Below are 26,508 nucleotides of genomic sequence, written 5' to 3'. Positions count from 1 at the left end.
TGCCGGTCACGGCCACAACCGTTTCCTTGGCTGTCTTCTTTGGACGAGCTGTTTGCTGAAAACCTCTCAAACAGTCGGCGTGTTAACTGACACCCCCTTCTTCATTTACAGTGCATGGCTGTTGTCTGCCTGACATGGGCGTATGATGCCAGCTCGTTTGTTCGTTCGTTCGTTCATTCGTTTGTTTGTTTGTTTGTTTGTTTGTTTGTTTGTTTGTTTGTCTGTCTGTCTGTCTGTCTGTCTGTCTGTCTGTCTGTCTGTCTGTCTGTCTGTCTGTCTGTCTGTCTGTCTGTCTGTTTGTTTGTTTGTTTGTTTGTTTGTTTGTCTGTCTGTCTGTCTGTCTGTCTGTCTGTCTGTCTGTCTGTCTGTCTGTCTGTCTGTCTGTCTGTCTGTCTGTCTGTCTGTCTGTCTGTCTGTTTGTTTGTTTGTTTGTTTGTTTGTTTGTTTGTTCATTCGTTTGTTTGTTTGCTTGTCTGTCTGTCTGTCTGTCTGTCTGTCTGTCTGTCTGTCTGTCTGTCTGTTTGTTTGTTTGTTTGTTTGTTTGTTTGTTTGTTTGTTTGTTTGTTTGTTTGTTTGTTTGTTTGTTTGTTTGTTTTCTTCCCTGCTGTCATTCCGCAATGAACTGGCTTTCATGCCTTTTTCTACTTGTCATTCTGCAGTTTGCAAGTGACTTATGGTATATCATATATTTCCGAAAGCGTTCTTCTCTCTTCCCCCCCCCCTCCCCGCCTTCCGTTCACCAACCAATATACAAAAAGATATCGCTCTGAAACCAATCCCTGAGCCTCATTCTCCCGAAGTGAACTGACCGCGTGCGATAACGCGCCGTGACTTCGCAACTAGCATATATCGCTGGGCTGACTAGTTTTGCGCGATTTGTGTCTTGTAACATGTATCACAAGTAAAATCGTGTGTACACTGCGCCGCAACGCAGCTTGCATATTTCCGTGGTATAACTGCTGGTAAGCATTTAGACACGTGTGCTTCCTTTCTTTTCAGCTGATTCATTGCCCCATTGGGCTTATATCGTTTCAGTTTTTGTATATTTAGCCAGGAACGCGTCCGAATAAAGTTGAACTAGTTAAACGGCGCTGCGTCGTTCACGTCTCTGCCCTATGCGCACGGTGCGCCAAAACGAAAGGGGAACGCCAGATTTGCGTTCAACGTCGACAATTTCTTTCGTTCCTGCGCTGAAATAAAAAAAGTTGCACGAGTGAAATTCTTCATCATTCGGACTATGTTGCAGTAACGGATAGTTACATTCGAGCTCACATGTCAGCCGAAGTCACAATTTTTAACAGAGATCAAGCGCAGCCTTTCGTGGTGGTGCATACTGTACTGTATGCGCCTGCAACCCAACTGCCTGCGCAGAGCCCCTGGGTGCGCATATCCAGCCGGCGCGGCAGCAGGTGCGCGTGGGACAGCCGATCACCATCCGGTGCTCGGTATCCGGACATCCCGTGGCGGGCATCACGTGGCGTTTCAACCAGCGAACTCTGGCGCTCAGCGAGAGGGTCGCGCTGCTCTCGGCAGACGCCCTGGACATTCGCTCGGTGCACAAGGAGGACAGGGGCATGTACCAGTGCTTCGTGCACAACGACGTGGACTCAGTGCAAGCAAGCTTCGAGCTGGCGCTTGCAGGTAAGACTGAGCGCGCTCAGTGCGTGAATAGGCATTTAGATCCTTTTGCTATACGCAGGCTATTATTATCTGTGCGTGCTGATCGACGGGACATTTGCTGTCTGTGGCCGGTTGGAGCATAGTCATTTCGGAAGCTCCTTCGCACTTTGGTTCTTACAGTGGACGGTATATTTGCATTTCCTCGGAAAAGTGCCTTTCTATGGACCTATAGCTATTCTTGGTTTATGGGCCGTCTCTGAATGGCCTGTTGACTGCGTAGACCATAAATCGTCAAACTTCACTGTCACAATTTTAAAGGACAGCCTATGCACTACACCACTTTGTATAGACTTCTCTATACACTGTCTGTGGACAGACTTTAGGCAGTTTGAAGATGTCCGTAGCTAATATATATATGTTGCGTATAAATTCGCCTAGACCCGTTACGGATTCGTGAAATAAGTTCTCGCAAAGGGTGAACGACCTAAATCTCTCGCAGAGGACCTGCCCCAGTTCCAGGAGACATTCGGCGGTGAGACGGTGCAGGCGGGCACGAGGCTTTCGCTCAAGTGTTCGGCGTCCGGGAACCCGCTGCCGCAGATCACGTGGTCTCTGGATGACGCGCCCGTGCCGGAAACGCATCGCGTGCGCTTCGGCGACTACGTCACGCAGTACGGCGTCGTGGTCAGCTACCTCAACTTCTCACTCGTCCAGGTCGAGGACGGTGGCGAGTACCGCTGCACCGCCAACAACGGCGTCGGCACGCTACACCACGCCGCCAGGATCAACGTGCCCGGTGAGTGCGCTGCAGGCGGCACGGGGTCCTTTGCGTGACCGTTGAACAGGTGACTTAACGTTGCTGCTACGTGACACTTAGCTGAAGCTAGCTCCGAAAAGCACGACAATGTTCCGGTTTCAAATCTGAAGTGATGTACTGCATGAGTGTACGCGCTCGAACGCTAATGTTGACTCATGGACTCAGTACGTGGGTCCCTCGAACGAAGAGCATGGTGGAAGCAGAGATGAACTCATGAATACGTGCGACAAGTGAGAAACAGCATCTGCAGAGTGTACAGGGCGTCCCACGTAACTTTAGCCAAACTTTAGGATAGGATAGGAATAACTTCAATAAAGTGCCGGCAACCGACGGTCTAACGCGTCGTGACGCTGGCCAAGCGTCGACTCGGAGTTATACCCTACTCTGCACTACGCCATTTGGGCCCGTTTGTAGTGGGTCATGAGGCTTGTGCTTTTCGAGCGCACCCCGGGCCTGCTGGACGGCCCATAGTTGTGTGCCCTTGTCTGCAGACTGCAGTGCACCTTGAAGTTCGGGCGGGTAAGTACTGGAGGTAGCTGCCGTCGTGAACCTGGCACAGTCTCACACAATGTGCCATTGGTCGGCCGGACCCGCTGCACAAACACCGCACAGCCCACTCGGATAGAGCTCTGGGTGAAGCAAGTGCAGCATTGCGGGGGCGAGGAGTGACGCGGTCTGTATTTGCCTTAGGATTACGGCCTCCTCCCGAGTGAGTGCCAGGTGGGGAGGCGGCATTGTCCGTCGAGCTAAGCGGTAACACTTGGTTACTTCGGCATAACTGATCAATCTGTCCTTGGTATCAAACCACCACACGTAACGGTCACTCTCGGGGGCGCGGAAGGTAAGCGCTCGCGCCGCCGAATGGGCCGTCTCGTTGTGGTTCGGTGAGGATGCACACTCACCGGCGTGCGCTGGGAACCACTTGATACGGATGGTGCTGCCGCGGTCTTGAAGTTGGAGCTTGCCGATGATGGCGACGGCCGGCGCGCATATTCGCCCCATGGCAAAGTTGCGCACGGCGTTCCTCGAGTCGCTGAGCACGGTGCGACACTCGGCCTCGGTGATCACCAGAGCGATGGCAACCTCCTCGGCGTCTGTGGCGTTCGTGCACCGCACGCTCGCTGCCGTTGTCTTGGTGCCGGTAGCTGCCGCAACGACCACTGCCGCGAAGCCTTCCCACTTGTATTCCGCGGCGTCCGCGTACTGGGCGTGCGGGTCTTGGGCGTGTTGTTCGGTGAGGGCCTTGGCCCGCGCCTGCCGCCGTTCTTGGTTGTACTCTGGGTGCATGTTCTTCGGGATGGGGTCCACGTAAATGTGGGCCCGCGCCTCCTCTGTGATCTCGCACGGTTGCCGGCTGGGAGCTTGGGGGTTGTAGCCCAGGGACGTCAGTATACTGCAGCCCGTCTTGGTGGTAGAGAGGCGCTCCATTTGCGCGGTGAGCTGCGCCTCGGCTATTTCTTCTAGGGTGTTATTGACGGGCCAAGCTGCAGGAGCCGAGCCGTACTCGTGGTCTCCATTAAGCCCAGCGCCGTCTTGTAAGCCCGTCTGATCAGCATGTTGATCTTGGTCCTGTCAGTGACCTGCCAGTTGAGGTAGGCCGCAACGTAGGCGATGTGACTGATCACGAACGACTGGACGAGGCGCACGAGACTGTCACGCACGCACAATCTTGATGTGGTCACAATCTTGATGTGGTCACACTCCCGAAGGGGAGCGCGCCTCCATCCCGGTCGAAGCGGTGTGAGGACGAACAGCTCGGATTTGGCGGCTGAGCACATTAGGCCTGTGCCGTCAAGGTGCTGCTCGATGGCGGTAACCGCCGCTTGCAGCTGTTGCTCGATGCTGGCGTCGGTGCCGCCGGCCGCCCACAGCGTAATGTCGTCGGCGTAGATCGTATGCCGGACGCCGGTCCCCGCTACTGCCCTCGCTACCCCGATCATGACGAGGTTAAAGAGCAACGGCGAGATGACCGAACCCTGCGGAGTACCCGTACTGCCGAGCTTGTCTTCGGGGAGCTTGAGGTCTCCGGCGTGTAGTTCCACCGTGCGCTTGGTCAAGAAGTCTTGAATACAATTGTAGCTCTACCCCCATGTTGAGTCTTGATACTTGCGCCAATATAGCTGAGTGTTTGACTTTGTCGAATGCATTTTGTAAATCGAGCCCCAGAATTACTTTGCTGTCTTGTGTCTTGTTGTCGATGATTTCTTGTTTGAGTTGTAACATGGCATCTTGTGTGCTGAGTCTGCGCCGGAAGCCGATCATCGTGTCAAGATAGAGGCCTTCCTTCTCTAGGTATTCCTGCCACCGGTTGGTGACCACGTGCTCCAGCACCTTGCCCCCGCAGGACGTAAGCGATATGGGACGCAGGTTGCCGATGTCCAGTGGTTTGCCCGGTTTCGGAACCAGGATCGTTCTTGCCGTTTCCCACTGTCGGGGGAGCCTGCCCGAATGCCAGGATTCATTGAAGTAATAGGTTAGGGCCTCTATCGAAGCAACGTCCAGGTTGCGTAGCATCTTGTTGGTAACGAGATCGGGGCCGGCTGCTGAGCGGGTGTTCAGCTCGTGCAGTGCTACCCGTACCTCGGATATGGTAATGTCTCGGCCGAGCCACGCGTTGGGCAGCCCCCCGTAGGGCGGGTGGGTTTCCGTTGGCGTGTCCGGCAGACACTTGGCTTCCAGGCTCTTGATAACAGCGTCTTTTCTTTGTTGTTGTGTGATGGTGTGCATGAGGCGGGCCAGGCGGTCGCGCTGGTATGACTTGGCCTTTGTTTCGTCTAGGGGATGCCGAAATGGATTCCATGTGCAACTGCGATGCAGTTCGCTGTCAGCTCGGTTGCAGATTTTGTTCCAAATATGCATTTGCCACGTGGATGGACCGAACGAAGGTAATGTTGTTTGCCGTCGCTTGGAGATACTCAAATTATTTCATTCTCAATTCTCAATTTGTTCACTCACTCTAACTATATAATTAGTCTTAATTAATTAATCAACTTATCGAAGATAATAATTCGTTGAAAAGTCACAAAGAGAAAATTGTAGAGTGACATGATAAACTCCCGATGCAGCTTTCTGTTGCTCAATACGTGCTACGTAAAAGTATTTTTCCGAGCGTGAAAAAAAGCCCGCAAATGCGCGCAAAATTGCGGCGCGACTGGCCGCTCGAGGCACTTTGCGTGCCTCATACTCTCTGACACTCGAGCCACCCGTCATGCTTGAACCAAATTTCGGACCCTTCGTCTCAGGCCCTACAACTCTCCAATAGTGTCTTACGTTCGTCAAGTAATCACAAATTTGGCCTAGCGACACCTTAATTTTCTCCGTTGGCGCTTGTTTGGCAACGTATAACGCGCGAGCAACGAGGCGTTCGCTCTCGGAAAATTGCGCTCATTGCAGAACGTTTTCGCAGGCCGACCTGTTGTGCGGCCGATGCGGAACCTGACGGTCGTCGCCGGAGAAATTCTGAGCATCGTATGTCCTGTGGCCGGATACCCACTCGAGTCCATCAACTGGGAGCGAGGTACTGTATATACATTTCGGGTTTATGGGAACCGCCGCTTTTTGAATTTTTGGACGCACGTAAGCCGGTAAAAAAATTTAACGCGTTAAATTTTTACCACGCTGCATGCACGACGCTGCATCGGTTATTAGCACTGATCGCGGCCGTTTATTGTAATTAAATGAAATCAGTTCGCTTGTTAATCAGCAGCGTCAAGAGAATAAGAGCGTAGCAATGCTAAAACAAATATACCTCAAAGTTTATCTGAAAAAACAATTATCCCCATCCAGCGTGCATCTTGGAATCTATGTGGTGGTGATAAACTTTATAAGAAGGGGGAAGGGTAAAGAGGGACGTGGCTGAGGGTTAGGGCTCAAGTAAGGCCCTGGGCCTGCTTGGCCTTTTCCGCCCAGTCCACCAGTTCAAGTTGTCGGTCGACGTCCCCGGAACTGAGCCAGGCTGTCCAGTCAGTCTCGCTGCTGACGGGGGGATGAGAGAACGGGAGCGAGGTGCATTCCCACATTATGTGTGTTAGTGTTCCTGTTTCTGAACAGAGCCTACATTTGTCGCTTTCCCTGCCCCCTGTCCCTTTCCCTATGTGAGGCGAAGCCTTCGTGGAGCTGTTAATAAAATGCTCTTAATTTGTCCATTTCATTCCTGCATCTTCGGAGTAACGAAAACTGGCGCGCACGAATGTGCTCACGCGCTCCCGTGCTATACGCATTACTCGCCATATACGCATTACTATTCGCGATACTCGCTGCACTAGCGGCGGTCATCTCAAAGGGCTAGTTGGCGCTGGCACGCTAGAAGCGTATATGACCAATTTTGCTAATCTGTGTAGCACTTTGTCGAAGTGGAGAAAATGCAGACGTATGGGACGGAGTGGGTTCCCAGTGTAGGGTAGCCTACCAGGCTCAGCCTGGTTAACCTCCCTGCATTTCCCTTATGACTTCTCTCTCTCTCTCTCTCTCTTGTTGCACATTCCGAAATGCTAATAATATGTAGTCAGCAAACAGCTCACGATTCACCGTAATGTGATCTTCTTGTACCGTTGCATTGGGTTCACTCTGTTACATGTCAGGCATAAAGCAAAGAGAGAGAGAGAGAGAGAGAGAGAGAGAGCAGGAACGCGACTGTGGCCTACTGGTTAGAGCATCGGGCTACTATGTTGGGGGAACGAGGTTCGATCCGCTATCAGTCACTTAATGCATGCCATATATATATATATATATATATATATATATATATATATATATATATATATATATATATATATATATATATATATATATCACATCAATTTCCTCTTCGGCAGCACTGGAATAATATGTTGAGCTTTGAAGTCCTACATTATTATCTTACGCACTCATTATAAGCCAAATATACAAATATATTTGTAAGAACCATTCGGAAAGACAACAGCAGTACCTAGCAGCCGTGGTCAGGAAAGTCCAGGAGCGTTCGCAAAGAAAGGTTTGCTTCATAATGAATGCGTAACATAATCATGTTGGACTTCAAAGCTCAACATACTATTACAGTACTGCCGAAGAGGGGATTGATGCTTTAGCCCAAAAACCATGACGCTTATGAACGATATCTTGCTAGAGTATACCGGCAATATATGTTTTCTGTGCACAGCGAACAACTCACTCAGTCGAATGGTTAATTAACGTCGAGCCATTAAACACCAGTAAAACCATAATTATCGATAACGTGCAAGGCGCTATGAACATTGCCTGATATGTGTAGGCGCCGCTGAAGTACAAGAATAACGTCGGTGTTATGGATGGCAGCAGTCCAAGACCTCATCTCTGTAACTTGTGAAAGGTCGCTCCATTTACGAGTACGTCAAGCTGCCTTGAGAAAACTGTACACGGGAGTAAACAAAGTGAGCATAGCCGTTGGCGGCTTACAACAATAATAAAAAAAAGAGGCCGAAGAAATTTTCCAAGAAATTCCACGTGGGGCACCAGCGCTTAACTGAGGTAGAACGGCCCGCGTCATGAGGAAGGAAATGAGAAGTTCGTCAGGCCCGCAACCCACCATACGTCAAGCAATTTGGACTTTTCAACTATTGCGTTAAATGAAGGTCCTAGAACTCGAAACCGTCGAAAAAATTACTAGGGAGTGCCAGAGGGTCCTAAATAATTTACTTAATATAAGTGCTTTCTTTTACGAATCAGTTTCTGCTTCGTTTTCCAGGAAGTGTGCGTGTCATGACGTCATGGCGCAGAAGATGGTCACGTGGGAGCAGAAGAACGTCGTGAGGTATCGTGACGTTTTGGCAATCGTTTCGGCTTTCTGTCGCCTGTTAGATTGAATATTAGCACGGCGAACAGCTCAGCAAGCCGAAGTGAGTGCCAAGATGTCACGATGTTGTGCTCCCACGTGACCACCTTCTGGGTCATGATGTCATCAGATGTATATCTCGTGGGAAGCAAAACCGAGACTGGTTCATAGAAAAACTTCCATAATAGGTTATAGTAATTATACAGTAGTAAAAACTTCAATAGTATTTTCGTTTTCTAGGGTTTCGACGTCGAATACCTTCGTTCAATGCAAAGAAAGAAGTCTAGAACGTTATGTCAGTACTCGTTTAATCCGGTACTGTGCAGCGGGTGTCCGGCTGCCCTACAATCACCGGCAGAAAGTGCACGACAACGGATCCCTCGAAGTGTACCACATGGAGAGGGCCACGGACGAAGGACCGTACACCTGCGTCGCCAAGGACAAAGACGGCCACACTGCACAGAGCACCGTCTACATCAGCGTCAAAGGTGAGCATCGTTCGCGACGAACACGTTTTCTTTTTTTAATTGCGTTAGCATGAGGAGTGCAAGAGTGGAAAGTAGAGACGTAAGCGGTTGGAGAAAACATTGAATATTTAGGGGAAAAACAGGTTCTTTTCCTTCTTTTTTCCAAGCAGAATAAAATTGAAAAAGAAAAGAAAGAGCTTCCCCGCAGAATTTTTCTGTTATGATGCGACTCCTTCCAAAGTATCTAAAAGTTTGGTCAAAAGATGGAGCTTTGGAGTCTGCGAATTACCTGTATAAATCCACGTGGTGGCAAGGACTTTGCTTCAACCAAACTTTGAGCCCCCTCGCCCGTCGCGTACTGCAGATTCCCCCGTTTTCTACGACACGTGAAAGAAACTGGTCCGAGTTTGGAAATGCGCACGCCAAGCTACGCAACAGGCTCGCAGGGGATCGCCTGCCAAAACTTGTGTATGCGCACTCGAACCTCAACGTCCGAAAGGCTTTTTCCGCTGCACAGCGAAGCGCCGACGCGTCAAGCGGAAGCGAATCGGACACAGACTGATACAAATGTCGGTCTTGACACTTTTATGGGAAATCAATGCCTTGACGTGAAATCGTACCTAGATTTTGAACCCCGAAGCTCTGCTAGGACTTTTGCGATGCGATAACAATTATAACATTTGCAGTGTTAGAGAAATAAATGTGTCGGATGTTTCATAGCTCTGTGCGCAATCGTCTTTATATATATATATATATATATATATATATCGAGTGAATGTTTCTGCGCATCCAGTGGTTTATAAACATTCGAAATGAACGGACAAATGGGCGAAAGGTTTATTTACTTCGGCCGTTTATATATATAGTTGCACTTAGCTCCTGAACAACATTTTGCAATGTGGTTAACGCGGTTTAAATCGTAGATCCGGGGCGGCCTCAAAGAGGTACGACGTAATGCTAACGCATTTCTCTCGCATTTACCTCTAAACTCCCGTTTAATTCGTTCCTTCTTCGCACCTTCGGTCCTATTTAGCAGGCGACAAGGTAGCACTTGAATCACCCCGTGAGTAGCTGAAGTATTCACATTTAACTAACAAGTAGCAGGTCACTAATATCTGCTCCAGTTGCTAGGAAAATGAGCTGGAACGCTACCCCAAGTTTTATAACACATTTTAAGAAATTTATAAAACTTAGTGTAAAATATTGCCCTCCAAAGGCCCAGATGTAATTGCGAGTTGTCAAACTGTATTTTTCTACTAAAATATAAATAAAAAGTGCGCGTGAGAACCGCACATCCTTAGTCGACCAGTCAAGTGCTTAATTGACTAGACACTCCAACACTTTAGCGCAAGCTTCGCCGCCTTTAATTCGCATCCTCTAAATCACTCCAAATTTCACGACTCATACTCAGTCAAGCAGTCACGCTCGAAAACTTTTTTTACAACCCTGGCGCCTTTTTTTTTCTTTCCACAGTAGATAAGAATCTATGCAAAGTCGAGGAACGTGGCTGCCGTCATGACCTCGCTCAGTTGACCTTAACTAAAGTGAGCCCTAACAGAAAACCTGTACGTCCAGTTGAAACAGTCGAGTCGACGCAGCGCCGCGTATTACGCGTGAGTATCCTCGCCTGCTTGGCTAGCTGTTCCAGCTCGGCAAGACGCGCGTAGCTTCGCGCTGACACGCCTAGAATGCCACGCCTCGCCACGCGAGAGCCGCCGTGCTGAGGCACGCGCTACGTGAGATGAAACTGCAGCTTGCGCTCAACGCAGCGACCCTACATAGCGCTCGAAACACGACCCACAAACAATGACCGCGCGGAAAGGAGTGCGCGACTTTCACGAGTACACGACACCGTGGAACGTAATAGTTTCCGTGTCGTGGCTTATGCCGGCTGGCAGTCAACGTTGCTGTAACAGATGTACACGCGAACTCTCAGCGCATTATTCTGGATGTCGGAATGTGACAAAGTTCGCGTCTCCGAAGTGGGAGGTGGTGTATATCGTCAGCGAGGGAGGAGCTTAGAAGATGATTTGGATTGGTGGTGCTACGTGATTTATTTGCGAAATATTTGTAAAACACACACACAGCGACCGACCGACAAATCTATCTATCTATCTATCTATCTATCTATCTATCTATCTATCTATCTATCTATCTATCTATCTATCTATCTATCTATCTATCTATCTATCTATCTATCTATCTATCTATCTATCTATCTATCTATCTATCTATCTATCTATCTATCTATCTATCTATCTATCTATCTATCTATCTATCTATCTATCTATCTATCTATCTATCTATCTATCTATCTATCTATCTATCTATCTATCTATCTATCTATCTATCTATCTATCTATCTATCTATCTATCTATCTATCTATCTATCTATCTATCTATCTATCTATCTATCTATCTATCTATCTATCTATCTATCTGGCCTGCACAGCTTCCTAAGTCCTCGTACTATGTATGTTCCCTTCCGCTTCCTTCTTTTATTCATCCCTTCACTAACTTTTCTCTTTCCTGCTATCCTCTCTTCGTCACGCTCAGTTTTCTAGCTTCATTATTTTTCTTTTCGCACGCTTCCCCTCCTTTCCTTACCTCACTCTTTCCATAATTTTATCTTCCTGCCAGTGAACCGTCCATCATGTCAAAGCGAGAGGCTGTGCCTTTGTCGGCAAACAGAAGCTGGTTTACGAAGTCGACACTTATATGATGAAACCAAAGACGTAACCTAAGATGTGTAATCTTCGTTTATTTAAAGAACAAAATTGCACTCTTCTGAACTAGAATTAGTGAAGTGTACTTTAAAACTTTTATTATAGCTACAGAATGACTAAATGGCGAAATGCGGATATAGCAAAAATTCTGATGTAACGTTCTTTTTTTATTTATGTTGTCGGGTTGCGGCAATTTCACTATAAGGAGGTTCTACTGCATTGACTGATGGGCCTTAAGAGGAAGCTTTAGCTCGGGTGCTCCTACCTAAATAGATGCAAAAGGAGAATTCGCTTTTCTCGGCAACTACTGCATCAAATTTGACGAGGTTTGTTGCATTTAAAAGAAAAACTTAAAATCTAGTGATCCTTTGTTTCGAATTTTTAATCTAGATTGTCAATTTTTTATTAAAAATTGGTAAAAATTGAAAAATTTCAGAAAAAGATACTATCAAGTTTACAACTCTCTAAGTCAGCAATGAGAAACGATATCACAATTCTGTGAATTGCATATGATAGTACACAGGACATAGGACACCTGATAGGACAAAATTGATATGTTACACATGAAACTAAAAAAACTCATTATTATGGAACTGCAGCTTTTGCAGAACGCTTGTACACAACGTGACAAATTGACGTAAGATATAAATTGACATAACGAATTTGTCCACGTTGAATTATCTAATCGATGCCGTTCGCAGAACCGCGATATCTGTTCTTGATGCAGAGCTATTAATTTGTACACTTCGTGCTTCTATATTCTTCGAACAAAATTCAGGCCCTAAATAGAAATTTCGCCTAAACAGTCACTGGAATTTAATTTTCTCTCTCAAATGCAACAAAGCTCATTAAAATAGGTCCATGGGTTATCTTAGAAAAGCGTTTCTGCATTTTACATGTATTTGAATAGGCCGCGTCGGAGTTGGGCCCGAGCTAAAGCTTCCTCTTAAACCTTCCTCCTAAACACGCGCGATGCAGTGAAGCCTGCCATCGAGCCATTCAGCTACCCGGCGTCCCTGCGCGAGGGTCAGCGGGCGTCGGTTATGTGCGCCGTGGTAAGCGGCGACCTGCCCATCAACATCAGCTGGATCAAGGACGGCGACCCCATCAGCGAGTCGAACCCGGACACGGCCGGCATACTCGTCAACACCGTGTCCGGCTTCACGTCCACGCTGCTCTTCAAGGCGCTGCGGCTGGAGTACCGCGGCAATTACACCTGCGTCGCCCAGAATGAGGCCGGCAGCGCCAGCCACTCGGCTGTCATGGTCATCCACGGTGCGTATGCACAACACTCGTAAGCAGGCATCGCGCAGAATCAGTCGGCTTTCGTTACGTCGGACCCGCCGCGGTGACTTGTCGACTGTGGTGTTGCGCTGCTAAGCACGAGCTCGGGGGATCGAATCCCGGCCCCGGCGGCCGCATTTCGGTGAGAGTGAAATGCAAAAACAAAAACAAAGTGCTTGGGATCACGTGAACGATCCCCTGGTGGTCAAAATAAATCAGGAATCCTCTACTACGGCTTGCCTCATAATCAAATGGTGGTTTTGGCACGTAAAACCTCAGAATTCAATTTCGTTATGTCGACATCTAATTTAGCCTTAACACTCGAGCCCCGAAGGGCAGCCATGCTGCCTCGATTATTGATTCTGTTACAGATATGGTATAGCCTACATTACAACACACTGATAGCATTTCGCGTTTAAACGTGCCCTTCTTAGGCGGTTCCCATATCTTTAATTTCTCACTCTCGCTTCTGAGTTATTTTCGGCACACTTGTGGGCACTTCACAAGCACGACGGAAATATGCCGAAACAGTATGCATCAAGAAGTCCAAGCCGACTGCCCCATATACTCTTCTTGGAGACCAGAAGTGTGCGTTGCGCGCTTGAGTTCTTGCATAGGACATTTCATACGGCTCAAATTTAAACAAGAGTTCACTTCGAACGAAAGTGAGAGAAGCGGACAGAAAGAGACAGAGACAAGCGCGTACTTGCACTGCTGTATAAGCCTGCAAGCATGAACCAACTAAGAGAAGCGACACATATCATGAAGCTACATTTCAAACGCGATTCGTATGACCCGCAGTCTCATAGCCAATACGTAGAGGCCGATAAACTAAAACGTATTATGAACAAAAAGAGTGAACTATGTATAGGCGTCTTAGATTAAGTTTCAGGTAGGCGCATCGATAAGTGGATATGAAGCACTTTAGCCAAGTTCATCTGCTTATTATTCACGTGTCACTTGCAGTAACGCGATGGGCGTGTGCCCAGGCAAAGCTCTCATTAAAAAGCACATATACAATTTTCTCTCTTTCTCTCTCTCTTTTTTTTTTTCAACGTGTGCCACACAAAAGCAGGTTAAGCGTGACGACGAGCCTGTGCGGCTTTGTGGCTTCGTAAGGGCGGCGCGCCTGGTGTTTCCTTCGGTGTTTTCAGAGCCGTCGGGACAAGTTATATGAAGCTAAATTAGAAGCGATCGATTGCTCGTCGGTGCTCTGCAGGCGACACGAGAAGGGTAAAACAAACTGCCGCCTGTATGGTAACTTTTCGCTCGCGCTTTCCTGCCAAGTGTCCTTTCATGGTCACTTAGGCCACCTATTGCTTACGCTTATGCGTGGGACAGCTTACGCAAGACATTCAAGTTTTACCATCTATTTTAAAACAGATCTCGCTCGAATAATTGTAGCTGCGTGTAAGAACTTGGAAGATTGAACTACTGCACAGCGCCACAACGCAGCACACAGTGAGAGTACACTCACCAAACACACTCCCCCCCGCCCCCCACACACACACATACTGTACTGACCTGTATTGTGCACAGACTAACTAAACACGCATACTGTACGCTTTACTGTATAGAGTATGTCAGTGTTATCGCTCTGTGCTGGTTCTGATGTTTTTTAAATGCTGGAGCAAGCAGCTCAAGTCGCAACTCTCCGAAAATGCTGCGTTTAGTAACAAACAAAAAGGCAGCGTTCGCTTTATAATACAGTTTGGTGTGTTATTTATTTGCAGTAAAGCACTGAGATCGGACTGATCTGTAGAGTGCTCTTGCCTGCTACTCTGCATTACGGAAGCGGGACAGATGATTAACAGAAAGAAGATCGTATGTGCCCTTCACCTTGTGGCATCCCCACAGCTGTGTGTCCAGTCCAGTAGCTTGTAAAAAGGCTGGAGCCATTATGTGCCGCTTCCATTCATGTCAAGGACCCAAAACAAAGTCATCAGATAGTAGTCGGCTGTCGAGGCATGCAATCGAAGATATTAGTTCGGTGCTTTAACGTCGCAAAAGCTTTGGGGCGTACACTCCCCATTAAGCGTGCACAACCCTTGTACAACTCTTGCAATGTTGTTGAGCCTTATAACTGCAAAACGTCTCTAACTTAAGGACGTTAAGGTTTGTTTAGCGCTTTGAAAGGACACAAAAACAAAACATCTAGCATGTTTGCGTAAAGTGGCTTCTTTAATTACCTGACCATTTGAGTTATCAGCAGAGCGTGACATATTAATTATGTAGTTTATCAATATGCAAGACTTAGCGCAGCTTTCTTTTCTTTTCTTTCTTTATTAGTTCCACCGCAGTGGATTATCGAACCAACAGAAACATCTGTCATCAAGGGCAAAAGTGTGGTCATCGACTGTGAAGCAGATGGTTTTCCCAAGCCAAGGATTCGATGGACGAAAGCCGAAGGTTTGGAAAGCTTTTTCGTTTATTTTTTCCTACTGTACGGTAAACAAAAGAGATGAACTTGAAGAGAGAGAGAAAAAACGCAATAAATTCGGCGGCAGCACTTCGCTTGAAGATGTCCCGACTGGCCGCTCCTGTCGTTGCCATTTTGGCAACAGTGAGTCAAGATTTTCCCTTCAGTGGTTGCATATTAAGTTATATGCAAAGTACAGCCGATTAAGAAGTTATCGAAATTTTACTTTCAAGGCTGAGATATAATTAAGTGCAGCAAAATAAGAGACGAAGCAGAAGGCACTGGCCTTGTTCTTTGTTTCTCATTTCGCTTATTATTGCCTCGACCTTGAAAAATGCACCAACTAGCCCAATTGTGTTGTTAACAATTTTATTTCAATGCTCGCTGTACACCTTCACTCGTGCTATATCGGCGTCGCATGCATTCTGTGATCGATCGCCTTCGGAACCCCTTGACCACTTCATTTCCCCACACAATGAACCTTATCAACGCCTGTACGAGCCAACTTTTCTCGTAAATAAGTAATCAGTCCTCCGTTTACAAAGTTCAACCTTTGTTAAAGACTGCGTCCTGTATTCTAATATTTCCTGTACAAGACGCCGCACCGCTCCCAAGGTTACCCTGCAACGTGGCGCAACAACCAGGAACTGTTGTGGCGGTCCTGAAGCGATACTTTAAAAGTGCCAATGCATGGCACGATGAACAAGGTATTGTACGAGTAGTTGGAACGTACGACAAGGCTATAATATATGCAGTGGTGCTTTAAAAAATTCACCAACGATTACGATACTCTGTAATACGAAATTTGAGCGCAGCTGTTTAGGTATTTTGAATTCGCCATATATTGAGGGAAATAATTTCAATCTGAACAGCAGGGTCCCCTCGGCGGCGGCGCTGAGCATCTGCTCGGGCAGCTTGTTTGGCAGCAACGGCAGACGAAGCACATCCACCAGTTGCGTCACTCATTGTTCAGAAAGAAAGCACGAACACGGAAACGCGTGGCTCGCACGGAGCGCATTCTGTAGCGACGCCCGCGCAGGCGAAGTACGACATGCTCAGTGGGTCCGAAGCCCGCGCCAGCGCTTTGTTTCCATATATGGCATCGGTGGACGCGCTTGCCGCATGCCTTAGTAATGACGTCTTCGGCGACAGGGCGACGGCGCGCTACGGTGCGCTAGATTTATACAATGTATTAGCTATCAAAGGTTGCTCTCTTTGGTAGCATGTACAGTAACGCTACGGCGCGCACTACTATGGCGCCATGTCGTAGTGCGTCGCCGCCGTGGAGCACGTCTCTTGCGACACTCCGCTTTCCTCCTCACACTTTTGCCATACTCACCTCCTCCGCTTTCCTCCTCATGCTTCCACTGTATTCTCCTCTTCGCGCTCCCTTCGCTGTCGCCATCTTTTATCCTCCGCTGCGCTACGCGTTCGCTCTTTTTTTTTTATCCATGGGTGGTAGAGTACGCCTCGTGCGGCACTCCACTTTCCTCCTCACCCTTTCGCCATACTCCCCTCCTTTTCTTTCCCCCTCATGCCTCCAATGTACCCTCCTCCATCGCTTTCCTCCTCGCCCTCTCCTTATCGCCGTTTTTCTCCCTCGGCTGCGCTCCGTGTTCGCTCTCTTTTGTCATCCTTAGGTGGGTTCGTTCGTTCTGCCGGTTGCGCCGACGCCGACGTGCAACGCAGAAGCGGGCGCCTAAAGCTGTGCTCTAAAGAGACATAGTGGCACCAAACGTTCACCAAGAGCGTGAATTTTGTGTGTCAATCAGCCCAAGCCTCATTGCCGTATAAAACGGGCCCTTGTACTAGAACTATACTTTAGGAGTATTCATGCTCAGAAATTTTAAAGCATTGTCCCTTCAGCACTCTATTAAACTTCATCGTAATACACCAGTGAATTTTTAAAATATATATATTCGCGAAGATCGGCCGAGTTTCAACAAGTTTCAAGTCGAAACGTCGATTGAGTCCTTCCTTTTAATAGCATACCCATTTAAGGCGTTTAGTCGGAGCTTAAGAATGCATTATAACATGTGTTTTGGTGCTGGCTAATGCACAGCGATAACACAGCACCACCTGCCGATTGGGTTGCGTATGTATATGACATTAGAAGGAAGTACCCTGTCGACGTTATTAACAAAAACCTCTGGAAACTCGGCCGATCTTTTCAAATATAACTTCTTAAACGCTGCCAATAACTTAGGCTGGTGTATTACGGTGAAGTTCAACAAATTGCCGAAGGCGCAATGTCGAAAGTTCCTAGGCATGAAAGTGCTTCTGTATGCGTTTGTGTGTGCGTGCATGCGTGCGTGTGTGTGTGCGTGTATGTATGTATGTATGTATGTATGTATGTATGTATGTATGTATGTATGTATGTATGTATGTATGTATGTATGTATGTATGTATGTATGTAGCTTACTCGCTGCTTTTGTCTTATAGCACATCCCCGCACTGGGGTCCTCACGCACGCGTGCTCCTCGCATACGCAGGTGAGGCGGCGCGCGACTTCAAGCCGGTGATGAGCAGCGCGCACGTCCAGGTGTTCGAGAACGGCTCGCTGGCCATCAACGACGCCAAGGAGGAAGACGCCGGCTTCTTCCTCTGTCAGGCGACCAATGGCGTCGGACAGGGACTCAGCAAGGTCGTCAAGGTCACCGTGCACAGTACGTGTCTTTCCGCGCTTACCGCTATTTGCTGCGATTAGAAGCGAAAAACGTAAACAAGGAGCAGGACGCCTGTAGGCTTGCACGGCAACTTCCTCCGGAAGCGGCACGACGCTTGCCTGCCTCTAAGAGGAAGAGATACGAAGGATACCGGAAACGAAAGACAAGGGAAACACAAAGAGCGGGAAGTGAAGGGAGAAGAGGAACGAAGGGGTGAGCGAGTCCGTTGAAGGTGCTCACGAATGTGCCCACAAAAGATGTTATCGAAGGCGATAGAGGCTCAAGAGCAGAAATGCGCAGAGGCTGTACAGAGACGGCGGGCCCTTACTCCCACGACCCTGACTCTGCTTTATATCGAAGTCTTCTTTCTTTATTTCTCCAGGAGGGCTCGGCAGCTCAAAAAGAAAGCATTTAGTTTATACGTAAGTAGAAAGGCTAGATATCCGAACACAGAACCACCGCGTCATCTCATAGATGTATCTCATGCAGTCATGCAGCGTATCTGCAAAACCCATAGGCACTCGGTCAGCTCCCCTTCCCCTCTCGGCTGGCTAAATCAAGATATGACAGCGCGGTGTGCAGCGCAGTTGTTGCTCTTGATTTCAATAAAACTTACAATACTTGTAAATCACCAGTCATCTTATTTGCGTAGCCCAGGCAAGGACCATGCCCGCACGTCTAGTCACCATTACGCCTGCGCACTGCTCGCCGGCTTCTCCACTCACACCATTAACTCGGCAAAACAGCTGCTGCCATCGTTACAAGCTGCGCGGTCGCGTGTTACGACAGCGGTTCCGGGTTCTTCGATTTTTTTTTTTTTTCGCCAGCCGAGAGGGGAAGGGAAACAGTTGTCATCTTTGTCTATGCCTCCGCCCTGTTGTCAGACTAAACGCCGCATGCAACAGCCGCGTCACATCAGGGAGGAGCTTTGCGCCGATCCTGGGCCCTATAACGTAAAACTACTCCAAAATCTTTCTATTCCAATCTCCTGACGTCAAATTTGCGTAACCGCGACGCAAGCGCCAGGTGGTCACCCGCAGGGTTTTCTGAACCGACCAATCAAACGCTCTCCACGTTCATAGGAGGTCACTTTTGTTTACTTGAAAAACAAATAAAATTGCCTACATTGAGCGGCTTGTCGTATCTAATTGGCTGACAAGATGCGAGGAGCATGCTCAAGTGGAGAGGGATTCGACGGGGCAGAGCCAGTGCACTGAAAATTGATAACTGGATGAAGAGGGTGGTGGTGCCGGCGTCTGCGATTGGTCCGCTTTGCCTTACTTAGCGCGGTGCAGCTGGTCGAAAATCGCGGCGGCGTGCAACGGAAGCTTAAGAATGACGCTAAAACGGATCCTCAGCAAAGAAGAGTTGGCAGAATGAGGTTGTAAACGTGCCGATAGTGCTCGAAAACGTTACACGGCCACGCAAGAAGTTTTATTATGCGCAAATAAACTCATGCTCTCCGGCAGGTGCGAGTAGCCAGCTGCTGAGCGATCGGCGGCAGCCATCTTTTATTCCTTTCGGAACGGGGCAGCCTGCGGCTATTCAGAAGAAAATTCAGTTTTGTTCGGCATAATAATGCATCTTTAATGCGTACACGTAACTTTGACGCGGTGAGTTATTGCGGTTTTGTGACGTTGCATGACAGGCAGGTGAAGTGGGTGCTGCCCGAAATTTTTTGACCAATAGCCGAGGGCTAATGGCGAAAAAGCGTCGAATCAGAAATAACTATTTTTCTTTTTTCGGTCAAATCATGCATAATGAGTGTGTACACGTCATATCAGATTGGGAGGTATCGCGGTTTTCTTGACGTCGCGTGGCAGACAGGTGAAGTGGGGGTGGTCCAAAAACGGTTTTTGACCAATCGCGGAGGGCTGATAGCAGAATTGGAATAGAAAAGCTTGGAATAGTTTTACGTTATAGCGCCCCCTAACTCTCTTGCATGCGTAATCATGTGAACGACACTTAAATTTGGAGTCGGATACCTCGGAGCACAGATACGCTTGAAGAATTCTTCCAACTGATACTGTATATAAAAACACGACTGCCTCTAACTTTTCAATACAAACATACCCACTTACTGCAGTCAACAAGAAGTTCATTATTCAATTTTAGTTAAATGGGCTGCTGCCAGCGATAATTATTATTTCACTTTGTGTCCCTCTGACCCCATAACTTACTTGCACAGGTGGTGTTCGCGTGCCTCCCAGCGTCTATACTTTAAGAAAACCATAAAGCTTAATTTTGAACACCCGGTTTAATTGTCGCAGTAAGGCTGGGCTAGTTGTTTTCTGTTGAAATGCATGCTTACTAGCGTAAAAAAACTGACACAGGTCAAATACGTAACTGACAAACGCTAGTATATTTGGCACTAGTGTAAATGTCGTTTCAGGTGAGTTACAGGTTCCTTGTTCACAAGAAAAAGGAACGCGGGAAGGTTAATTTATTTATAAATAATCAAGCCCTCTCGTGTTCCCCTGCTCATTCCGAGCAAGGGACCCGTAGTGGCCCCGAAACGTCAATTATATGTTTTTTTTTTCTTTGAACCTTATGTGAGTGCCCTTTGTATTTCGATCACGTACCACCATCTTCGTACATTGGACGAAGCAGTAAACCTTTCAGGCCTAAAAGCTTGCCGTCGAGAACGCGCCGAACATACCAAACAACGCTTCTTGTCTGAGTAGATATGCGGAACGGTTGGTGGTTATGCTGTTCTCGCGACAATTAATTTATATAGTTATGGTGTTGATCGTCCCAAAACAGTACTGTGAATTAAGAGGAATGCCGCAGTGTAGGGCTTTGGATTAACTTTTACCACCTGAGGTTGCTTTAACCTGAGCCTAAACCTAAGTGTACAAGCTTAAGTATACAAGTCTTTTGCCCCATCGAAATGTGGCGGTCGTGGCTGGGAACCCGAGGCCGCGTTCGCAGCAGCAGAACTGCGATATTTCGCAACGGGCAATAAATTTACTACGTGTGTCCTTGTCACGGTGGAATGTCCTCTTAGAAGACCAATATTCGTCCTATCTAAAGAATATGAGCTCGTTTCCCGTCTTCGGCAATGTTGGCAGACTCTGTCACTATACTTCAAAGTTAGGTTCATCTGTCACATTGAATGCAGTCAGATACTTTTATAATGAACCACTCGGAAGCTCCAAAATACTTCATTATATAGTTCACTTCGTTTAAAAAGTCACGCACCGTACCGCTCCCGATAGAGCAGGCTAAGCAAGTCCACCAAAATCACAATCTTTGTTTAACTTTAATTCAAGGGATAATTGTGAAAGAAGCCACATATCTTTTCTGCACACTTATTCGTATGGAATGTGCGAGTGCAGCTGGCTTTATGTGATCGAGGCTCCTGCTTGCGCCGTGGAGAAACCTGCAGCTGAGCGACGCAAGGTGCGGCTGCAGAGCCTCGAATGCCGCTATTGCCCCCACTAGGAATAGGAAACAAGCGACCCGTATTCCTGACATCATGCACAGGCAAGCTGTACGAGCATATGGTCTTTAACAGACTAACTGCATATACAGGGTGTCCCAGCTATCATTCACCAAGATGTAAAAATAGGCAAGTGCCACGTAGCTGGCCAGAACGAAGGTAATGTTCTTTGCCGTCACTTGGAGGTACTCAGATTATTTTTTGCATTCCGCATAATTACATAATTAGCCTTAATTAATTAATCAACTTCTCAAATATTATAAGTAGGTGAAAAGTGTCAATGAGAAAAGAGCAACATCAAAAACTCCCGATACAGCTTTCTATTGTTCGATACGTGCTATATAAAATTGTTTTTTCGAGCGTGAAAGAAGCCCGTGAGTGCATGCAAAGTTTCCTAGAAGAGTTGCTTGTTGGGCTAGTTGGTTTTCCGTAATTGAACTAGTAACTTAGCGCCATAGAAACCACAGACACAGACACAAGCGCTTGTCTTTGCCCACTTTTCTTGTGTCAGCGCTAAGTTAGCTCAACACATAAAGTTATTCGAGTGGCTCCTCGCGCGGCCATTTAGCGTGTATTCGCGGGCTTCTTTCACGCTCGAAAAAACACGTATGCAGCGCGTATTGAACGGCTCAATATGTGCTACATAAAAGTGTTTTTCTGTAAGCGGTGTACGGTAGCGCGATTCAAAGACGGGACAAAAGTAGACACACAGAGACACACACAGCGCTTTCAGTCGCGCAACCGTGCACCAATTGAAGATGCACTACCAACAAGCCCACATTGCAACGCTCGTGAACTTTATTTCTGTAAGGGCTGTGTTTTTCTGTGCGGTCGACCGAAAGAAGCGGCGGACTGTACAAAAGACTATAGCTCAAGGCTTTGGGGCTCGTGCGCGCAGCAGAAAAATTGTAGCTCCTCCTACTTAAAGCGAGAACCAGGGGAAGACCACCAGAAGGTGAAATCCCAGACCCATAACTCTGAATGGACTGCAAATCCTGAAAATAAAGGCCCTCATAATGCTCGGCCTACGTATACACAAGGAAGGATCGGTCGCCGCCTCCGTATACCAAACTACAAGAAACCGTTGCGTAGGTATCGCACATCTGGTACGACGGGTAGAAAACAAAGAGCACGGCTCAAAAGAACAAGAAGCAATGAGAATCATCCAGTTGCTGTAAAGCAACAAATTAGCCGTCGGGAACGCCTGAATTTCTTCGTTGCACACGAAAATTCGTTGTTGTGGTCTTCGGTGTCGAGGTGTTCACAATACACATGAACGGTACAAATTCAGCCAGTACACAAGGAATCTTTCGTTTCATGGGTAATTTCGTTGTATTGACACCTGTTGTAGAAGCATTCTATTGCATTGAGAAAATGAAGCCTCTTATGTTCCATTCTCTCGCCTTTTTTGTTCCAGTTGCCGCCCATTTCAAGACAAAATTCGCAGCCGAAATGGTGAGGAAAGGACAGACAACGAGGCTCAAGTGCGATGCCATTGGCGACAAACCCATGGGAGTGTCCTGGATGAAGGACAAGCAGCCAGTCAGCCCAAAACAGGACCCAAGGTAAAAAACTAAAGCAGCTTCAAAATATTTGAAAAGGGTAGAAATTAATCTACCTTGATAAAGGCAGTAAAGCAACACGTTCAGAGCAGATGGAGGTTTTTTTTTTTTTTTTTTTTTTTTAATTCGACAGCCTTATATGCACCATTAGGCGAAACTATGTCGGCGTCGGCGTGACCGAAAGATGGTACCAAAAATGGCCGACAGCGCATAGAGTAAAAACATGTCAAAAATGCTCAGACTGACGTCAAGTTTTTCAGGGAGGTTCCTGTAAACTAAGTAACTTAATGGCGTTGAAAAGCAAATTTGGTACATTGCCCGCTTTCCCGACACCAAGGCGGCTCCACGGTTCTGGCTAACTAAAGGTGTGCATGGTGCGTGCATTCATGAGCGCGTTCATGGCATTCCGAGGCCAACAAACGGTATAACACGCTTGTATTCCCACACGTAAGCAGTCTTATGTGTTTCTGCCGACTTTTTTTAAAGAGGCGCTATCCCACAAAAAAAAAGGTTTCTTTTTATGCCGTGTTACTTTCTTTAACGTTAAAAAATGGCTACGCTCACGATATCAGCCGCGCGCTGAAAAAAAAATGTATTTCGGACCCCGATTGAGAACTGCAGCAAAGGAGATAACCATTCTAATGTAAACCTGAATTTGCAGTTCACAAAGCGCCGAGCAAGGTGGTATACCGGAGATCTTGGAGGCTCATGCTCGCGCTCATCAATCGAACCGTACGCACTAGATTCCATCGTGATGCTACACGTCTAGTGTTCCTGTGCACAGGTACTGCATATACGGGAGCATAACGGGTCGACGTCAGACGGCCGAGTAATCGAAACGCTCAATGTGAACCACATCCTCATCGCCGTGATGTTAGTGATGGTTTTTCGAAATCAAGTGATAGGAAACGAGTCAAGGCGCAATGAAAGAAGTGCAATAGGAAGATTTTGTTCGGTTTTCTAGGAAGTGTAGTGTGCTAAGGGTTTTCTCAGATCTGCGGAAATTTGGGGAAGGTCTTAAATAAAGGGGGGGAAATGGTTCAGCACGGGGGCAGAGATGTAGGAGTGTATCGCTAGCAAAAATAAGTCAAAGCCACTCAGCATGAAGCAATGTAATGTCACGGAAAGAACTACGATTAGTAGCTAGATTAGAGGCACAATCTTGCTTTGTACTGCAGTCATAGAAATTACCTCGCTTTAGACAACAGTATTATCCCATCTATTTCCGCAAACATTCCGTGCAAGAGAATATCCCTGCCTGTTCGGCGTTGCTGAAAAGTACAAAATACCGAGACAACTTCGACAGGTTTGAGTAGCAAGCTTCCGCATCGGCGCTCTGAAGGGAGATCTCTCTTTAAAGTATCTTTGAAAGTATCTTTGAAAGTTTCAGTTCTTAAGTCCGGAACATCTTGCTTTGCCAGAAAGTTCACGTCATAAGTCCAGGTTGCTTAACAATATCCGGGACAGAGGCGGTAAAATTGGGGGCAGTTGGCAAACCCACCCTTGATTGAAGGTGCCGCACACTGTGTGCAGGTACGAGCTCGTCGAAACCGTGCAAGCCACGGGCATCACGTCGGAGATCATCATACGCCAGACGGACCGTCGCGACTCTGCCCTGTTCACGTGCCTGGCCACAAACAACTTCGGCCAGGACGACACGAACATCCAGTTGATCATACAAGGTAAAGAATTCATGGTTTACAATCTAATTACGTTCTAAGAGAGAGAGAGAGAGAAGGAAAGAAGGAAAGAAGGAAGGGCAGGAAGGTTAACCAGACTGAGTCCACTTTGCTACCCTACACGTGGGGAGGGGAATGGGGAGTGAAAGAGGGAGAGAGAAAGAAAACTTAGGTGTAGGATGTCTATAGTCGGGAACTCAAGTCTGTTGCCTTCAGGTAGTGAAAAAAGCGCTCGAACTGCTTTCTGGGCTAATGACCTGTGAGGCCAGGCTCCCAAGATCTTCGCTTCCGTAAATGGCCTGTCATCCAGTCTATTCAAGGCACTCTGGAGAGTCTGACATTGATTATCGAAGCGAGAACAGTGGCAGCTCGTTCTAACAGCTCACAATTAACCCAGTATAGAAGGAAGTATGTCGGCGAGATGTTCAAAATAATATGAGCTTCAGAAAGCATTTCTTTCAAGCCACTTGATATCCTGCTTTGTTAGGTATTCAATAATTGTTTCGTGTTCATTCAGGTAACCGGCGTCACACGCTCAAGGCGTCTTGTTTATTAGTAATCTTTTATGACTCAGTGAACATTAATTTAGCATGTTTAGACTATAAATACAAGGTTATTTTTAATATTTTCTGCAGCTAACGCAGGAAGCTCTTCCTACACTAATGTTTTTATACTAATTAAACTGAGGTAATAGACGATTTCTGCCAAACAAGTCAGGTGCGAACACCGCATTGCAGTAAACGTTCGTAAATTGATTGGTGTCGCATAAGAAGAAATCTATCTGCGCTTTGTAGCTTGTGTCTGCTGTTTTGTATGCCCTATGCCCTTGGGCTAGCGATAATTCCTTTTTTTTTTCACGCATCATGCTTACTACAGAACAAAATGAAGGTCAAACGAATTCGTTCAGATGCTGGTCATTTCATCACTCGAATATCCTACTGTCTGTCATATGTTTTGGGGGATAAAGGCTGAATGAATCATGGTGAAGTGCCTCAGTCTTCGCCGTGATTCACTCAATTTTTATTCGCAGCGTCGTTTCAATATGCCGGCCTTTATCCTGACTGGGTATTGAAGTATGTTATGGTTAGCTTCGTAAATTCTCGCGTTGTACAGTGTAGCTTCGCGTTTGTGCAAGACGTTTTCGTCATATTATGAGGAATCTTGAACATAACAATAATTACTGATGCTGCACATGTGCTTAAAATTGCTGGTTGAACTGTTATTGCCTCGGCTAGTTCGTAATGACAAAAGACGATATTTTGGTTGCCTAGTTAGGCATTGAATATGTTCGTACGCTTGACATCGAAACGTTTGCAAAGTTAACAAGCTTATGTTCACAAATTGCGCCCACCACTTAACGTGGAATACGTAGAGCGTACCAAACTATCTCGTATAGTACACGTTAGGCTAAATTTAAAGATAAACTTATCTTACATAAAACCAATAAGCAAAGTACGCAGTTGCATCTCCCTGATTCAGTACTCAGCTTACTTTCATAGTACTAGATAAAAAGAGTGATAAGACGTTCAAGCGTCTCGCTCTAATCTCACACTTTCGGAAAGTTAGGTTTTTAGTGAGAACTTCCAGACAACATCAATTTTATCGTTTTTCGTAAGCTAACGATGCTCGTCGTTGCGCTTGTGTATCGAGAGAAACTAAAGAAAGAGGGAAAAGAAAGCAGCCTATAGGAATCGAAAGATAAATGGAACAAGCGGAGTTTTGCTGATGACGCGACCAAAATAAAGTATATCATTCCCAGCAGCAGCATTTATTTCGTTTCGACAGAGTGAGTCATCAATCACTTTTGTCATTTATCGGCTTCTCCGTGCTCGGAGAATATGTGCGAAGAGTTTTTCTGGTTCGGTCTCGACGCGGCGCACAGAAGTGCAACGAGAACGCGCGACGCATGTGTTTTCTATGTACTAAAGGAAAATTATAAAAAAACAAGAGCCAAAAAGTAAAATATATTTCTGAAGAAATTCAAATCAGTTCGCGCCTTTCTCTGTCCTGAATCCTTTAAGCTGCGCTGTCGCCTTG

The 26,508-nt window shown here is 47.0% G+C and overlaps 1 protein-coding gene across 2 annotated transcripts in view; it reads left to right on the top strand.

The window, feature by feature from the left end:
- Positions 1–26,508, top strand: part of LOC126536905 (cell adhesion molecule Dscam1-like) — a 292,232-nt gene that overhangs the window by 230,615 nt on the left and 35,109 nt on the right. For both annotated transcript variants that reach the window (XM_055073599.2, XM_050183952.3), the window contains exons 6-14: positions 1,372–1,641; positions 2,120–2,416; positions 5,844–5,954; positions 8,552–8,713; positions 12,397–12,693; positions 14,992–15,111; positions 17,615–17,788; positions 22,648–22,795; positions 24,326–24,474. In XM_055073599.2, coding sequence (XP_054929574.1) covers positions 1,372–1,641; positions 2,120–2,416; positions 5,844–5,954; positions 8,552–8,713; positions 12,397–12,693; positions 14,992–15,111; positions 17,615–17,788; positions 22,648–22,795; positions 24,326–24,474 — 1,728 coding nt within the window. The remainder of the gene's footprint in view (positions 1–1,371; positions 1,642–2,119; positions 2,417–5,843; positions 5,955–8,551; positions 8,714–12,396; positions 12,694–14,991; positions 15,112–17,614; positions 17,789–22,647; positions 22,796–24,325; positions 24,475–26,508) is intronic.

This window comes from Dermacentor andersoni, chromosome 4 (assembly GCF_023375885.2).
Source record: "Dermacentor andersoni chromosome 4, qqDerAnde1_hic_scaffold, whole genome shotgun sequence".
Lineage (NCBI taxonomy): Eukaryota > Metazoa > Arthropoda > Arachnida > Ixodida > Ixodidae > Dermacentor > Dermacentor andersoni.
The sequence above is the reverse complement of the archived record's forward strand: the minus strand, read 5'-3'. Positions and strand labels throughout refer to the sequence as shown.